Here is a 15,540-nt window from a genome sequence, read left to right on the forward strand (position 1 = left end):
GGGATCAAACAGCCTCCTACCCGGATGGGCGGGACTTTGGGCTCCTCTTTGGTGGGCTGTGGCTTTTCGGCGTGAACACTTTCAATTGTGTTACGAAAGGACTGACGATCTTCAAGCCGGGGCTTCTTTTCGGGAAAGGATGCAGAGGCCGCCTGCTCAAAGGATTTCCTCTTCTGGTCCTTGGGTTCCGGATCCACGGGCTCCTGAGGCAAGCTGGGAATCCTGTCTGGAGACGCGGAGACACGCACCAGGTCATCTAGATTAGGCTGGAGCCGGGAAGCCGCAGTTTCCGCTGGGAATTCAGAGCTCTCTGGGCTGGGTGCTGCGGAGGACGCGCCAGGCGGGTGGGGCCCGCCCACCCCTGCTGCATCGGTCTTAGCCTCCACATCCTTGTAGAGGGGGGTGTCTGGTGCCATAGACTGCGTGTCTTTAGCAATCTCTGCTTGTTCTGGCTCCTGTTTCTTGTACAGATTCCTTCGGGCTCTGGTTCGGAGATCTGGCCGAGAGCGTTTCTTGAAATGCCCATCTCGCTGCCGGGTAGCCGGGCCACGCTGCGGTCGTGTTGATTCTCCTGAGACACGTAAGTCACTCTTGATTTCAGCCTCCTCCTGGCCCAAGTTCTGCTGCAATGACTCTTCTCTGGTTAAACCCAATCTGCAAACCAAACTCACATTTATCAGTTACAGGGCAGAGAGGGCACGTCTACTATGAATAATATACACCCAAATATCAGATCTCTCAGAGCAAAATAAATCTGCATGGTACATAACACTAACTCTAGAGAAACCTATGTTAGCTTTCCCGTGAATGGCATTTAGCTCAATGAGAGTCACTGCAATCTCCACGGTCCTGGGTGACACGGCAGTACGCATGGCTTTGAGAGTCTCTGCCTCTGTCCCCCCAGAAACCACACTGGGACTCATAGCGCCAAGGGCCTTACTTCTGTCCATAGTAGTCTTCGAAGAACTTTTCTTTCCATTGTTCCACCTTCTTTTCCTTCTCCATTTCCTGTCGTATCCTGACTTGCATCTCATGAGTGAATTCACCTAGAGAGAAACAAAACTTTTCGAGTGGCGCATTAAGGATATTAATGTCTGTTTTAGGAAAAGCCAAATCTTGCAGTTCTACCATGTCAGGAGTTTTCAAAATAACATGTGACTTTAGTGAACCTGGAAATCAGTTTTTAACCCTCTCTTCTTCACACTGGCTGCTGTCTCCCCCAGAGGATCTCTCACATCGTGCTCTCCCTCAGGACAGAATACATCTATAATTAGGGAAATTTACTCTTCCCTAGGGCAATCAGTCCAACAGCAAGCAACACACTGATCAAAAAAGCAAAACAAAAACAAGAGAATCGTTCTTGCTCCAAGCGCAGAAAAAAGTGAACGTAACGCAGGTGGGCCCTTGGCTGACATCTGGGGACCTGGATTTCCGGAGGGTCCCCACCCCATAACTGACAGGGAATGGCTCACGGGGCCTGAACAGTTTAAGCAAACCAGACGGTTGATGGCGAGCACCTGCCTTCCTTGGGGGAATCTGGAACTTGGGTTTGCGCCAGGCAGAGGCTTCCTACATGATCAGCTCCCAACAAAAACCCTAGGCGCCAAGTCCTTGACGAGCTTCCCCGCAGACTACACCTCACATGTGTGCTCACAACTCCTTGCTGAGGGAACTGAGCACATCCTGTGGGACTCCACCGGGAGAGGACCTTGGAAGCATGCACCTGGTTTCCCTGGACTACACCCCAGACGTCTTTTCCCTTTGCTAATTTTGTCCTATATTCTTTCACTGAAATAAATTACAGCCATGAGTACAACTATATGCTGAGTCCTGTGAGTCCTCCAAGCAAATCATCGAACCTGGAGGGGAGTCTTGGGGACCTCACAGTGCACTTCCCACACAGCTTTGCCACAAAACTGAATTAAGAGAAGCTAACAGTCACTCCAAGCGGCAACGTCTAAAAAAGACAAGAGCACCTGGTGGAACTTACCGAGTAGGTCAATGCCATGGTTACTGGAAAGAATAGGAGTTTATAGTTTTAATGATGAAGAGGCAATGCAGATGAATATATACACACAAAATAGTGAAAGCCCAAATACTCTTGTACCTTCTTTAGAGCTACGGGGCACATTAACATCCACCATATCTACCAGATGAAAACCTGCCTTATACTAAATACCCCTTGATAAAAAAGAAAAAGATTGTTGAAAAATGAGTATTTGGGTTTTAAATACTAGGAGACAAGTGACACCACGCATGGCAGGCACCTCTCAAGCCACCGGGATGAGAAGGTCTACTCACCATCAGCCAGGCGTTCCCGCCAGCTCTGAGCCGCGTGGGTGAAAAACTCATTGTTCAGTGCACTGCTGCTGAGACGCAACAGGCCATCGGTCCCCACCTGGAAGGATCAAGGCAAAACAAACAAACCAACAAACAAACAATAAAGAAACTTAGAAAGAGAAGAGAAGCCGGCCCAGAGGGAGCAAAGAGGAAGCCGCCCATCTGTACCTGTCTGTCCACTTCAGGCAGGAGGAAGAGGAGCTGTTGCTGGAAGTGGGACGGCAGGGCATGGAAGGTCCGAGAGTTGATCAGGGCCCGGAGGTTGGTGTTGACAAGAATGGACCCAGGCGTCTCAAAATCTATCTCTTCCCCTCTGTTGCGCTTCATTTGACCTGTGGTTTTTCAAGGAGCGGGAAGCAAAATATAGATTTTCAGCTTCTTAAACCAAAAAACAAATGCCAACTGAGGGAAAACTTCGGTGGCAGCACCCCAGCTACCCAGAACTTATCTGCACACAATTGGCTCAACGATCCCGTCTACTGTAACCTATTGGCTACCATCAAATCTAAGAGAACACCTGGGCTCGCATCGTCTCAGACAAGACTCTGTAGCACGCTGTGTCACAGCCTGAAGGGACACTCTTCCCACAGAAAACCAGGCCAGGGGCAGGCTCTGAGCTTCCCTCCAAAGCTGGAGAACAGGCTCCACAGAGCCAACGGGAGAAACCATGGAAGCTGTCTAAAAGCGCATCTAGTTAGCGTCCTACAGAAAAATCTGCAGAAGTCTTTCGTGAATGGGCTGGAGAGGTCTGACCTCCATAGAGAAAGATACTAAGGGTTGTTTAGAGCCCACTGAAATGTCAATACCTCTCACAAAAGCCTCACCAAATGGAATAGAGACCTGTGAGACGTTAAGACGAAGCACTGCTCACGAGCTGGAGAAGCTGCAAGGCAGCAAACCTAGCTGCCCCTTGGGCAACGGTCTATTCTAATTTTCAGAAGCCAAGGTGAGTCTTAATGGTTTCACGCAGCCCATCTGCAAAAGCCCAGCATGTGGGGTTTGAGAGATAGTCTGGAAGTGGTGAGCGGCACACCAGCCTTGCCAACAGTCTCGCTGGGGGTGGGGGGTGCCCACTCCTGAGCTTGTTTGCCCCCCAAAGTCAACACAGGCTTCCACCCCACAGACTGACTCGGTTATAAAAAAGGGCGTCTGACAGAGGCTACGGATGCGGAGAACAAACCTGGCAGGATGCTGCCAAAGAAAGAAAACAAATGCTGGAATTCTTCACGGAGAAGCTCAGAAGCAATTTTCACTCACTTGAGCACTTACTAAGCAGTATCAAGGCAGGCACAGGCCAGGCCCTTACAGGGACATACAAGAAGCAATGTGGTACCATCTCTGCCCACAGGGACTTCTCTCAGTCTAGCAGAGAAAAATCTACATGTGAAATAACCAAAATACAAGGTAAAAACCAACAAAAAATAGAGGGCCACCCAAGAAGTAAAAATAAACTGTAAAGGAAGTGGAGTAGAAGACATCATCTTCTCTCTAGGCCTGCAGGGGCCCCCTTACAGGCAGAGAAATGAGTGCCAAGCCACTCACCTGTGGCTGGCTTCCGGAAGCCTCTCAGGAGCGGGGCAGGGTCCCGGGCGACCTCAGCCTGGCCACGAATAGCAGCACTGCCCAGGGCCAGAGAGCCGCTGCTGCTGCTGGACGGGCTGCCGCTCTCGCCATCGGCGTGGCGGCCTGAGAACCCTGAAGGCACAGCATTCCACTGGTCAAAAGCATCACACGCCGCGCCCACGGCTCTCACGACAAGCTTACTTCTCCCAGCAATCCCTGAGATGCTGCCAACAATATCGGTGCTTCCATTGCCCAGCCCTGGGCTGTCGGAGATCACCACCTCCTGGTCTGGCTTTAAAATATCACGTAAGAATGCCAGACCGCCATCTTAGTTTGCACAGCACTGCACCTTTTACAAAGCACCTGTACATGCCTTCACTGGACCCTCACGACTGCCCCGTGAGGCCAGGGGGAGGGCGCCCAGCAGAACCCAGGTCTCACCACCACGGCGCGCTGCCTGCCAGAGAAGGGCTCCTGACTACTGGCATGGCACTACCTAGGCCAGAAACTGCTGCCAGAGGAAGGCAGGTCCCCAGGACCTGAGGAAGAAGCATCACGACCACGAGTTGACACATACCTGATGCAGATTCCACGTGGGCCCCGTTTACCTTCAGAGGAGTCAGGACAACTCGAGGCAGCATCACCCCGGTCTTTTTCTTCTGCTTGTTTGCCTATTTTCCCAGAGGGAATATAAAAGGAGCCTGAGTCACCTGCAGGCCACAACAGCTGTCCCTCCTGACCACGTCTCCTGCACTGTCTTGTAAAACAGAGTTAAGTGTTCAACCAGCACAGGCAGGTAATGCCGATAACAGGGATGACTGATGCTATTGAGCCAGGCACCGGCCACTGTGCCAAGCAACACCCCAAACTGGAAAGAATGTCTCATTATCCCCACTTTACAGATAAGGAATTTGTTCAAAGCTAGTGAGCGGAGGGGCTGAAATTCAAACTGCTGACTCCCAAGCTCACGATCTCCCCACTCAGTTATACTTCTCCCTGGATGTTCCCATGTTTTTCATAAATACAAACAACATGATCCATCAGTGGTAAAGAAAAAAACAAATCCCTCTGCTCTCAGATCTACTACCCACTTTTCCTATGGCCCACTTTTTATTTATTTATTTATTTATTTATTTATTTATTTATTTATTTAAATTTATTTAAATAAATAAATAATTATTTTGGGGGGGTCCTATGGCCCACTTTTAAATGATACTAACAGGTGGAGACCAAAGTGCTGTCCTCCACTGTTTGACATGCTCTGCTAACTACAGGAGGAAGAGTCCTGTCTTGTCCTGCCTCACTTATCCACCCAGCCTAGTCACCAACTGTCCCCTCTACCTGTGAGGAAGCTCTGTAGCTGTCCCTGGGATTGGAAAGAGGCCGACTCTGAGATTCTGTAGAACAGGAAGCATTAGAAGATGTTTCATCAAGAGAAACTGGAAAAGAGGGAAATAAAGATTAGTCTCTAGCGACTGCTTGTGGCTCTTCGCCCATCCCGTCAAGGGCACTTACCATCATTTTCACCACTCACAGTGCTGGCTTCATTAGATCCACAGCTCTCCACATCAGCTGTGTCCTCTGGCTCCTCTCCCTCCACTGCAGCCGGACTGCGAGACCACTGCAGGGCATCCTTCTGTGACAGCAAGGCACAACTCAGGTGAGCAAAATCCCACAAATCCTACAAGCACAGCAGTCATTCCTAAATGTGTACTGCTTTCGGAGAAGAGGGATTTAGAATACTGATTCAATTCCTATCCCTTTCTAACCGACCTCTTTCTCAGAAAGTTCTTATCATATGTACACTAAAAAAGTTAGATATAATTTTGCATCTAATCATTCATTAAATATTTATGGGGTGCCTCTTATAAACTACACCATGCTACTTTGCGGGGCGGGGGTGGGGGGTGTGTGGAGTAAGGAGAGGAATCAGGGCCCTGCCTTCAAGGACCTCAAATGAGTAGAGGAGAAAGTCAAATCTACAATACAAAGCACAGTGACAGAAGCACACACAGACAGCGGTGGCAGCCCAGAACAGGGAGCATCTAATTCACTGAGCTGGAGGAAAGAGGGCATGGAGGTACAGAAGGAGAATAAGGATCAGGGAGGTAAGGTTTCCAAGGAGATGTGTTGCTTGAGCTGAGTTTTAAAAGAAGTTAGCTAGGAGGCAGATGGGTTGGCAGTGGGGAGGGAGGAGGGAGTCCTAGGTAACGAGATGAGCCAATGTGGAAGAACATTTCAAATTCAAAGAAACTGTAGATGTCAGTAGGTGTATGGGAAACTGGATACGTGAGGAGGACAGAGATGGCAAGAAGGCTGATGACAGTCATGACACTGGGCTGAGGGGTTTAGACTGTGATGATTTCAGAGTCTCTGCAGGATATTAATCAGGAGAATGATCTGAGTTTTAGGAATTTTTTTCTGTTAACCATGGGATGTCTGGAGGCAAGAAGAAGAGTTAGACTATGACAGAAATCCCATGAAAAGGATGAAGATCTAAACTGAAATAGGACAGTGGCAACAAGGCTAGAGTATAGAGGAGAGCTCCACTCCAGATTTCATCTCCTAACGAACACTTCTTACAACAGTCTCTGTTGTGGAGTCTCAAAATTAAACTCTCCCCATTCCCAAGGAACATGAGGAGCTACCTGGAAACCAGGAAGGTGTGTGAATGAACACTGGGGGAATGAAGAGAGGGGGAGCAGAGACAGACTGGGGTGGGGGTGTCTGCTTTCAATAAAAGTGCATGAAAAAGAGCAGGTAAAAATCATGATTCTGTCCCTTTAAAACATGCCAGAAATTTACAGGGGAAATCCACAAAATTCTAACTCATCAATTCCATGGATTGCTTGATCGACTACATAGCAGTCCCCTTATCCGCTGGGTTTCCTTCCCTTTTTGAAAAATATTAAACGGAAAGTAGCAGGAACAACTGTCAGTTTCAAATTGCACGTGTTCTGGGCAGTGTGCTCAAATCTCAGGCTGTCCAGCTCCAGACCACCTGGCACCTGGGTCATCTGTCTGTCCAGCGTATCCTGCCTATTAGTCACTGAGTAGCCATCTCAGTTATCAGATCAACCGTCATGGTATCGCACCTGTGTTCAAGTAACTCTTATTTTACTTAATAATGGCCTGTGTTCAAGTAACTCTTATTTTACTTAATAATGGCCCCAAAGGCGAGTGTAATGGTGCTGGCGCTTCTTACTCTGCCTGATTTATACTTCCTTACTGTACCTACTATATAAGTTAAACTTTATCATAGATATGTATGCATAGGTAAAAAAACGTAGTATATATTGAGTTAGGTACCACCCATGGTTTCAAGCACCCACTTGCGGTCCTGGAACATATTCCCCCACAGACAAAGGGGAGTTACTGTATTAACTCTTCATCACTTTATTTTCATTAATTTAAGCCAAAATCATGCTGACAAATTAATTTTTTTAAATGGCTCTTTATATCTTTATCTCTTTTCCCTACCCACCATAAATGCTCCTCAGAGGATCAAAAGCTAAAGAATATTTTTAGTATTAATCTTGCAATTATGCTTATGGACTGCCAAGTTCTTGGAATGATGCAACAAATTTATTTCCTGAATCGTACAGGCAAACTAAGATAAAATACTCATTTAATGGAAAAAAGAGGTCTATTACATTGTCAAAACTGACTTCAAAACTCCCATTCTGGCAAGACTGTGAGACAATCACAAATGCGCTGCTGGTGAGAATGAGCATGGTATAAAAGGGTCACACAGCCAGTGGGAAAGTAAACTGTAAGCCAAAATCTAAACACTGCATATATTTTCTAACCCAACACTTGTAAAACTCACACAGGACATTATCTTAAAAAGGATAAAATCAATCAATTGACCTACATTAATATTAATATCCTCTGTTCAGCAAATGACACCATTAATAGAGCAAAAAGGGCAAACTACCAACAGAGTTGAAGAAGAGATCTGCAACTCATATAACCGGTAAAGAACTTGCATCTAGACTGCATAAGTCAATAAGAAAAAGACAACCCAGGAACTTCCCTGCAGTCCAGTGGTTAGGACTCCGTGCTTCCACTGAAGAGGGCACAGGTTTGATCCCTCACTGGGGAACTAAGATTTTGCATGCCACGCAGCATGGCCAAAAAAAAAGAAAGAAAAAGGCAACCAGGAAAAAAAAATAGGCAGACATGAATTAGGCACTATACCAAAGAGGATAGCCAAATGGCCAACGCTCACATGAAAAGGTAATTAACCTCAATAAAGTCAGGAAGACAAAAAATAATGGAAATTAAAACCACGAGATGACATCATATCCATAAGAATGGCTAAAATTAAAGTTTAACAATAGCAGGTAGTGTTAATGAGGATGTGGAACAGGTACACTGAAAATGGATCCAAACATTTGAGAATGTAGTTTGGCATCATCTGCTACAGCTGAAGATACAAACATCCTATAAGCCAGCAATGTCAGCCCTAGGTTTGGAATCCCTGGAGAAAGAGATGCACATACACCTCAGGAAGCACATCCGGATGTTCATGACAGCGTCATCTGTAACTTCAGTTATAAACCATCAAAGTGCCCATCAGTAGAATCACTACATGGACTGATCACTGTATTGACCAATACTCGATAAGTGGATGTCATACAGTAATAAAAAAATGAATGAACTACAGCTACTCACAACATGGATGAACTGTATTGTGCTTATGTAGGAGAATGTCCTTGGATCAATGTATACCCCCTGTGTCCTTCCCTTCACTTTTTCTAAACTGAGGTATAATTTACAAAGAGTGAAATGTATACCATCTGATTAGTTTTGACAAATGCACATTAAGATATAGAGCATACCGGACACTCCTAAAAGTTCCCTTGTGTCCCTCGCTAGGCAATCCCCATTCGACACTGCCCCTTCCACCCCAAGAGACAATGTTGTTCCAATTTCTACCAGCAAAAATTAGTTTTGCCTATTTTCGTTCTACATGTAAACGGAATCATACAGTACGTACTCTCTTGTGTCTGGCTTCCTTCATTCATCTCATGCTTCTGAGAGTCACCTGTGCTGCTGTGCGCATCAGTGGTTCGCGGCTTGTTACTACAGAGCAGTGTTCGCATGCAACCATTTTGCTTATTCTCCTGCTGAAGGCATCTGGATTATTTCCAGATTTGGGCTATTATGAACAAAGCTACCCTGAACATTCTTGTACACAGCTTTTTATTGAAATGTTTTCATTTTTCCTGAGTAAATATCTAAGAATAGAACTGCTGGGGTATAGGATGGATGAATGTTTATTTTAAAAAAATGGATTTACACTCCCAACAGCACTGTATGAGAGTTCTAGATGCTCAACATCCTCACCGACATTTGGTGGTTTCAGTCTTATTTTAGCCCTTCTAATGCAGTAAGTACTTGACTGTGGCTTTAATTTTCATTTTCCTGATGACTAAAGATATTGAGCGCATTTTTATGTGCTTATTGGGCATTCTCATGTGTTCCTTTTTGACGTCATTTGTTCAGATGTTTTGCTCATTTTTAAATTGAGGTATTTGGGGGGAAAAGGGGGTGTGTGTGGAATTCTCTGGTGGTCCAATAGTTAAGACTTGGCACTTCCACTACACAGAACACAGGTTCAATCCCTGGTCAGGAACTAAGATCTTGCAAGCCGTGCGGCCCAAAAAAAGAAAAAAAAAAGTTACCTATCTTTTTTTTTTTATAGCTGTTCTGTATCCTTTTTTATTTTGATCATGGGCATGTATCACCTTTACAAATACATTTTGAACACTTTTATTTGGAAATAATCTCAAATTTAAGGAAAAGCTGTAAGAATAAAAACAGTACAAAGAACACTTGCCATGGGCTTCCTAGGTTGTGCAGTGGTTAAAGAATCCGCCTGCCAAAGCAGGGGACATGGGTTCAATCCCTGCTCCAGGAAGATCCCACATGCCACAGAGCAACTAAGCCCGTGCACCACAACTACTGAGTCTGTGCTCTAGAGCCCGTGCACCACAAATATTGAGCCCATGTGCTGCAACTACTGAAGTCCGCGCGCCTAGAGCCCGTGCTCCGAAACAAGAGAAGCCACGGGCAATGAGGAGCCCGCGCACCACGAGGAAGAGTAGCCCCCACTCACTGCAACTAAAGCAAGCCCATGCACAGCAAAAAAAAGACCCAACACAGCCAATAAAATAAATAAATAAATTAATTAATTAATTTATATATATTAAAAAAAAGAACACTTGCCGTATAATTTGTACCGATGTTCACCTATTAACACAAATAAATGTTTTTAAAATACATAAAATATATTAGTTTGGCAAGGCAACTGGCGAAGAGGCTAGTGATGGGGGTAAAAAGCAACCAGCATTAATAAACGAACCCAGAGAAAATATGTTCCCATAAGTCAAATGTTTTAAAAAGTAAAAGGCACTGTAAATACCACAAGCCCCAAACGTGAATAAAATGGAACACTAAAATTTAAACTGAAGTTTTTTTGTTTTTATAAATTTATTTATTTATCTATTTTTATTGGTTGTGTTGGGTCTTTTTTTGCTGTGCGCGGGCATTCTTTAGTTGCGGTGAGTGGGGGCTGCTCTTTGTCGTGGTGTGCGGGGCTCCTCATTGCCGTGGCTTCTCTTGTTTCAGAGCACGGGCTCTAGGCACGTGGGCTTCAGTAGTTGCAGCACATGGGCTCAATGGTTGTAGCTCACGGGCTCTAAAGCGCAGGCTCAATAGTTGTCGCTCACGGGCTTAGTTGCTCCGTGGCATGTGGATCTTCCTGGAGCAGGGGTTCTGATGAAACTTTAAACCACCCAGGACTGGGTTTGAAACTAAAAAACAATCAGCAAATTCCAGGCATTGCCTTTGCTTTCTTTATGGGTCTGATGAACTTCTCCTGAGCAAGGAATTTGTACTGTCTCTTAAGGAAGGCTGGTCTGAGGGTTGTTTAATGTATATTATTAAAAATTAAGAACATATCGACCATTCAACAATATATTAGAGTTCCTATCCAATGCATAAGAAAAAGAAACAAGAAGGAATTAGAAGAAACCAGTGTCATAATTTCCAGATAAGTATTATCTACACTGAAGATTCAAGAGATTCTGACCTAGTAAGAAATTCAGCAAGGTTGTAAGATTCAAAGTCACATTAAAAATGCAAGTGATGCTAACATCAGCAATAATACCAACAATCAGAAAATGTTATTTATAACAAAGAATATAAGTTACTCTGAGATAAAGCTCACAAAATATAATCATTTTATGAAGAAAACAGAACTTTATTTAGAAAGGCTTAAAACCTAAATAAATGGAGAGCTACACCATATTCTTGATTAAGAAGACAACACTATAAAGATGTCAATTCTCCTCAAATTGACTTGTAGATTCAATGAAATGCCAATAAAACTCTCAACCGGATTTCTTTCTTTCTTTTTTTTTTTTTGGTAGAACTTGACTGTATAGGGACAAGCCATGGGCCACAAATAAGCCAAGATACTCTCTAAGAAGAACAATTTGGAAGGCTCTGGTTTTTTTTGTAAAGCTCTAGTAATTAAGTGAGTAGATAAGCAGTTGCTAGGGGGTGGGGGAGGGGAAAACAGGAAATGACTGCTAAAGAGTATGGTGTTTCTTTTAGGGGTAATGAAAATGTTCTGGAATTAGATAACGGTGATGGTTGCATAAGCTTATGAATATACTAAAAGCCACTGAACTGTACACTTTTTAAATGGGTAAGCTATATGGTCTGTGAGTTACACCTCCCAATAAATCTGGATAAAAAATTGCTTACTAAATTTGGCAGCTCTGAAAGCATGAATGAATCTAATCAAAGTTTGTAAAAATCACATAAAAAACATTGAAGTGTATAGAAAGTTTATAGATCCAAAGTTAAAATTCATCTTTAGACAATGGTCCGTTATTATGTTTTAACTTTGTTATGTGAATCCTAAAGAAAAATTAAAACGAGTAAAGCAACCTCTGTGTATGCTTGAGAAATGCCTTTATCCTTTTTTAAAATGCTTAATGTAAAAAAAGTTCTTTGAATTTGAAATCCATTTGCATTATCACAAGCAATTTCAATATTACAGCTGTCAAAGGAAGAAAAGGAAGAAGGTGTTATTTAAAAAATGAACATACTCTTGGAATACAGTTTAAAGAGAAGATCTCATTAATGACAAAAAAGTAGTTTCCATCAACCAGAAATAAATTCTCACCTGTGATGTGCCACCCACGTCCGCAAACAAAGTTTCTAGTTGATGGTGACCACAGGCCCACCATCCCGCCTCTGAAACCCCTGGGTCTAGATGTGTTTTAGAAATTAGGGTTTCTTGAATTTTAGAATGGCAATATATCATATCAACACCACCAGCAACCATAATCAAACACATTAATATTTTCTGAATTAACATGTATGTACATACGAAGTAAAATAAATAGCTTTAAGGTGTCCTTGTCAGTCTAGGTCAGAGATTTGCCACAAAATGAGTTTAGACACATCAGGTTTTACTGCCAAATGAGTTAGGAATACATTTTTTCAGTTCTCAAAATATTTCGGATTTCGGTATTGTTAATAAGGAATTACTGACCATTAAAAAAGCACATTTCTTGATAAAATTTTTGAAAAGATTTGGAAGTTCTATAATTCTACTTTTCTCATAATAGGTATAGCATGTGAAGAAAATGTAATGAAATATTTTCGAGCTCCACAGGGTACCTCCAAATAACCTCCATTTTACCCAATAAAAGGTAGAAGAGTTATCTCCTAGGAAAATTTCACATATTTGCATAGAAGACTACAAAAGTAAAAGAATGATTATTACAGCAATTTTACTATTACAGTTTGTAATAGTGAAAAACTGGAAAACCTGTGAAAAACCTAAATGTCCATAACAGGGGACGGGATAGATGACATATATTGATTGATATGATACACTATTAAACAGTAGATAAAAGGAATAAAAAATACATCTATATAAATAAACCTCACATTTTTTATGGATACATATGAGTAAGAAGGATGCACATTAAATTGATGACAGTGGTTGGTTGCTAAAGGGAAGGAACAATGGCCACAGGCCTGGATGGCACGTACAAGGGTAGGGTTTGATGTGCAAGTCAAAGGCATTTCCCACTTTCTTTGCAAAAGGCTGCAGCTTCCATTTAAACATGGCAAAATGAACACATACACAGCTCTTTGCAAACTCCTGAAGCCTGATCAGAATGGCTGCATTTTTTTTTTTAGAATGGCTGCATTTTAAAAGGTATAAATGCACAAACAGAAAGAGGGAAGAAAAGGCAGCAGATGAGAGCCATCAACAGATTTCTAGAAGATGAACAGCAGGAAGACAAGAAGTGATTGACTCAGCAGGGGAAAGAAAACTGAAGTCAAAGACTGCAGAGGGAAAAGCCACAAAGAGCAAGCCAGTTCCACTGTAAAATCCCCAAGGGGGCAGGGATTAAGAGGTACTGGGAACCACTGCAGACTGAGGTGAGGCAGGGGAATGAAAACATAACTGGCTGGAAGTCTGAACAAGAAGTTAGACTCCTCAGATCTGCACTCTGTCCCCAAACAATCAGGCCATACCCTTCTCCAGCTCCAGAAGAAAACAGGAAATTTATATTCTGAGTGGACTAAACCAGAGAGATTTTGGAATAGAAGATACCAGCACAAGGAGTGGGGAGAGAGTGAGGTGTCATACTCAATAAATAGAAGTAGCAAGTTGAAGACCATGTACAAGATGGTGACACCACCAGCTCTCTCCCCCAACGTGGCTCCCAAAGCTCTCCAAACAGTGATAGCCCTACAACCCCAACCTTAGCCTACCCTCGGCTACCTGGCAAGAGATGGGAGAATTTCTCCTCCTGCAAAAAATGACCAGCTTAAGAAAAAGCACCTTCAAGGTACAGATAATTGGGGGATTCCAAAAAAACACCAGATCCCCACTCACAGTCAACAAGCAGTGCCCACAAGCACAGAATCTGTCAGTTTCCACCGTGAATGACCGATCAAGGACCACCAGGGAAGTTAAGAGCACCACTGTTATGTGAAGGATAGCAGCCAAAATAAAAGGAGGAACAGAAAGCAAACAGAGGTAACGAAGATCTCACAGCAAACATTCTCAGGGACAGCCCCCAAACAAGCGCCAAATGCTGTTCTTAAAAAATAAACCAAAGGAACATCAGAGAACATGAGTGATGTGCTAGTAATTAAAAATAATACAAAAAAAAATCAGCAATAACAACCAATAGGTTATTTACCAGAGGAGTGACTCAAAAGAAAAAGAGAATAGGCTGTATCAAGAAAAGTTCCACATACAATACAACAAAAAAGTTCCAAAAAGAGAAAAGGGAAAAAGACAGGATGTTTTCCCAAAATTACAAGACCTGAGTTTCCAGGTTTAATAAGACAAAACGCCCAGCAGGATGAATGAAAAAGACCCATTCCACAGCACACACACCATGAAATTAGAGAATACAGGATTGAAAAACAGACCCTAAAATCTTTCAATCAGAGAGAACACACCACATGACAAAGAAATCAGAATGGTATCATGTTTCTCAAGAGCAGGTTTGGAGAATGTTACAGGATAACATCTATTGGAATTCTGAGTCAAACCAATAATCCAGTATGGGACACAGAATAAAGACATGTAAAGTCTCAAATAATTTACCTCCTACACACCTGGGCTCAGGAAGCAACTGGAGAATGTGTACTACATAAATAAACAACAACAAAAACAACACCTGCATGAGATATAGGAAAGAGAGGCTATAACACAACAGGAGAACAGTGATGAGAATTCCTAAGGTGAGAATGAAGGGAAGTCCCAGGAAAACAGCTCTATGCATGTCAGACAGGGCAACCAACTTGCCCCAGTGTGTCTGAGATTTTCCTCGTTTTAGCACCAAAAGTCCTACACCCCAGGAAATTTCTCAAACCTGGGCAAACCAGGATGGTTGGCCACCCTACAAACAGTCCATACTGGGAACAGGAGAAAGGACAGCTATAGGACCGACCTTTAGAAAGAAGAACGGAACCGATGTGTTTGACCAGAATAAAGAGGACTTCTACAGCGGGCTGGAGCACTAGGCGTCGCATTCTCTGTTTGTGATCCACTTTTTTATTCCTCATCTTTGTTATTTTACTTTTTAAGTAAATGTGAAGCATAACAGTTATAAAAGTCACAATCACCTAAAGGGTTATACTCAGAGGACTGACACTGCCCCCTTTTTATCCCTTTTTTCCTCCCCCATCCCCCTGGCTTTCCACTCATTCCTACCCATCCCCTGGTTAGGTAACCAATCTCATTAGTTTCCGGCTTACTTCTCTTGTGTTTCTTTTTTCACAAATGATAACATATACATCTAATTTCCTCTTCATCCTTAGACAAAAAACTGCATGCTATAGATAGCAAAGTGCAAAATTCTTTTTTCACTTAACAATGTATCCTGGAAATCACTCTTTCATTTTAGAGAGATTCTTCCTCATTCTTTTCTCAGCTGCATAACACTCCACAACGCAGACATACCGAAGTCTGTTTATGTAACTACTTCCCCACATGCCAGTATTTATCTAGCTTTAAATATTTTACAAACAGAAACACCACATGACCCTGAATAACCTTGTGAATCTGTACTTTTTATTACT

The 15,540-nt window shown here is 43.2% G+C and overlaps 1 protein-coding gene across 3 annotated transcripts in view; it reads right to left on the minus strand.

Moving 5' to 3' along the window:
• Positions 1–15,540, minus strand: part of ASXL1 (ASXL transcriptional regulator 1) — a 68,469-nt gene that overhangs the window by 5,400 nt on the left and 47,529 nt on the right. For 2 of the 3 annotated variants that reach the window (XM_057701707.1, XM_057701706.1), the window contains 8 exons: positions 5,419–5,539; positions 5,245–5,342; positions 4,481–4,574; positions 3,883–4,035; positions 2,509–2,672; positions 2,302–2,398; positions 941–1,046; positions 21–654 (listed from right to left, as the gene is read on the minus strand). In XM_057701707.1, coding sequence (XP_057557690.1) covers positions 21–654; positions 941–1,046; positions 2,302–2,398; positions 2,509–2,672; positions 3,883–4,035; positions 4,481–4,574; positions 5,245–5,342; positions 5,419–5,539 — 1,467 coding nt within the window. The remainder of the gene's footprint in view (positions 1–20; positions 655–940; positions 1,047–2,301; positions 2,399–2,508; positions 2,673–3,882; positions 4,036–4,480; positions 4,575–5,244; positions 5,343–5,418; positions 5,540–15,540) is intronic. The other variant, XM_057701705.1, reaches the window with a different exon arrangement.

The sequence above is a fragment of the Hippopotamus amphibius genome, chromosome 12 (assembly GCF_030028045.1).
Source record: "Hippopotamus amphibius kiboko isolate mHipAmp2 chromosome 12, mHipAmp2.hap2, whole genome shotgun sequence".
NCBI classification, from domain to species: Eukaryota; Metazoa; Chordata; class Mammalia; order Artiodactyla; family Hippopotamidae; genus Hippopotamus; species Hippopotamus amphibius.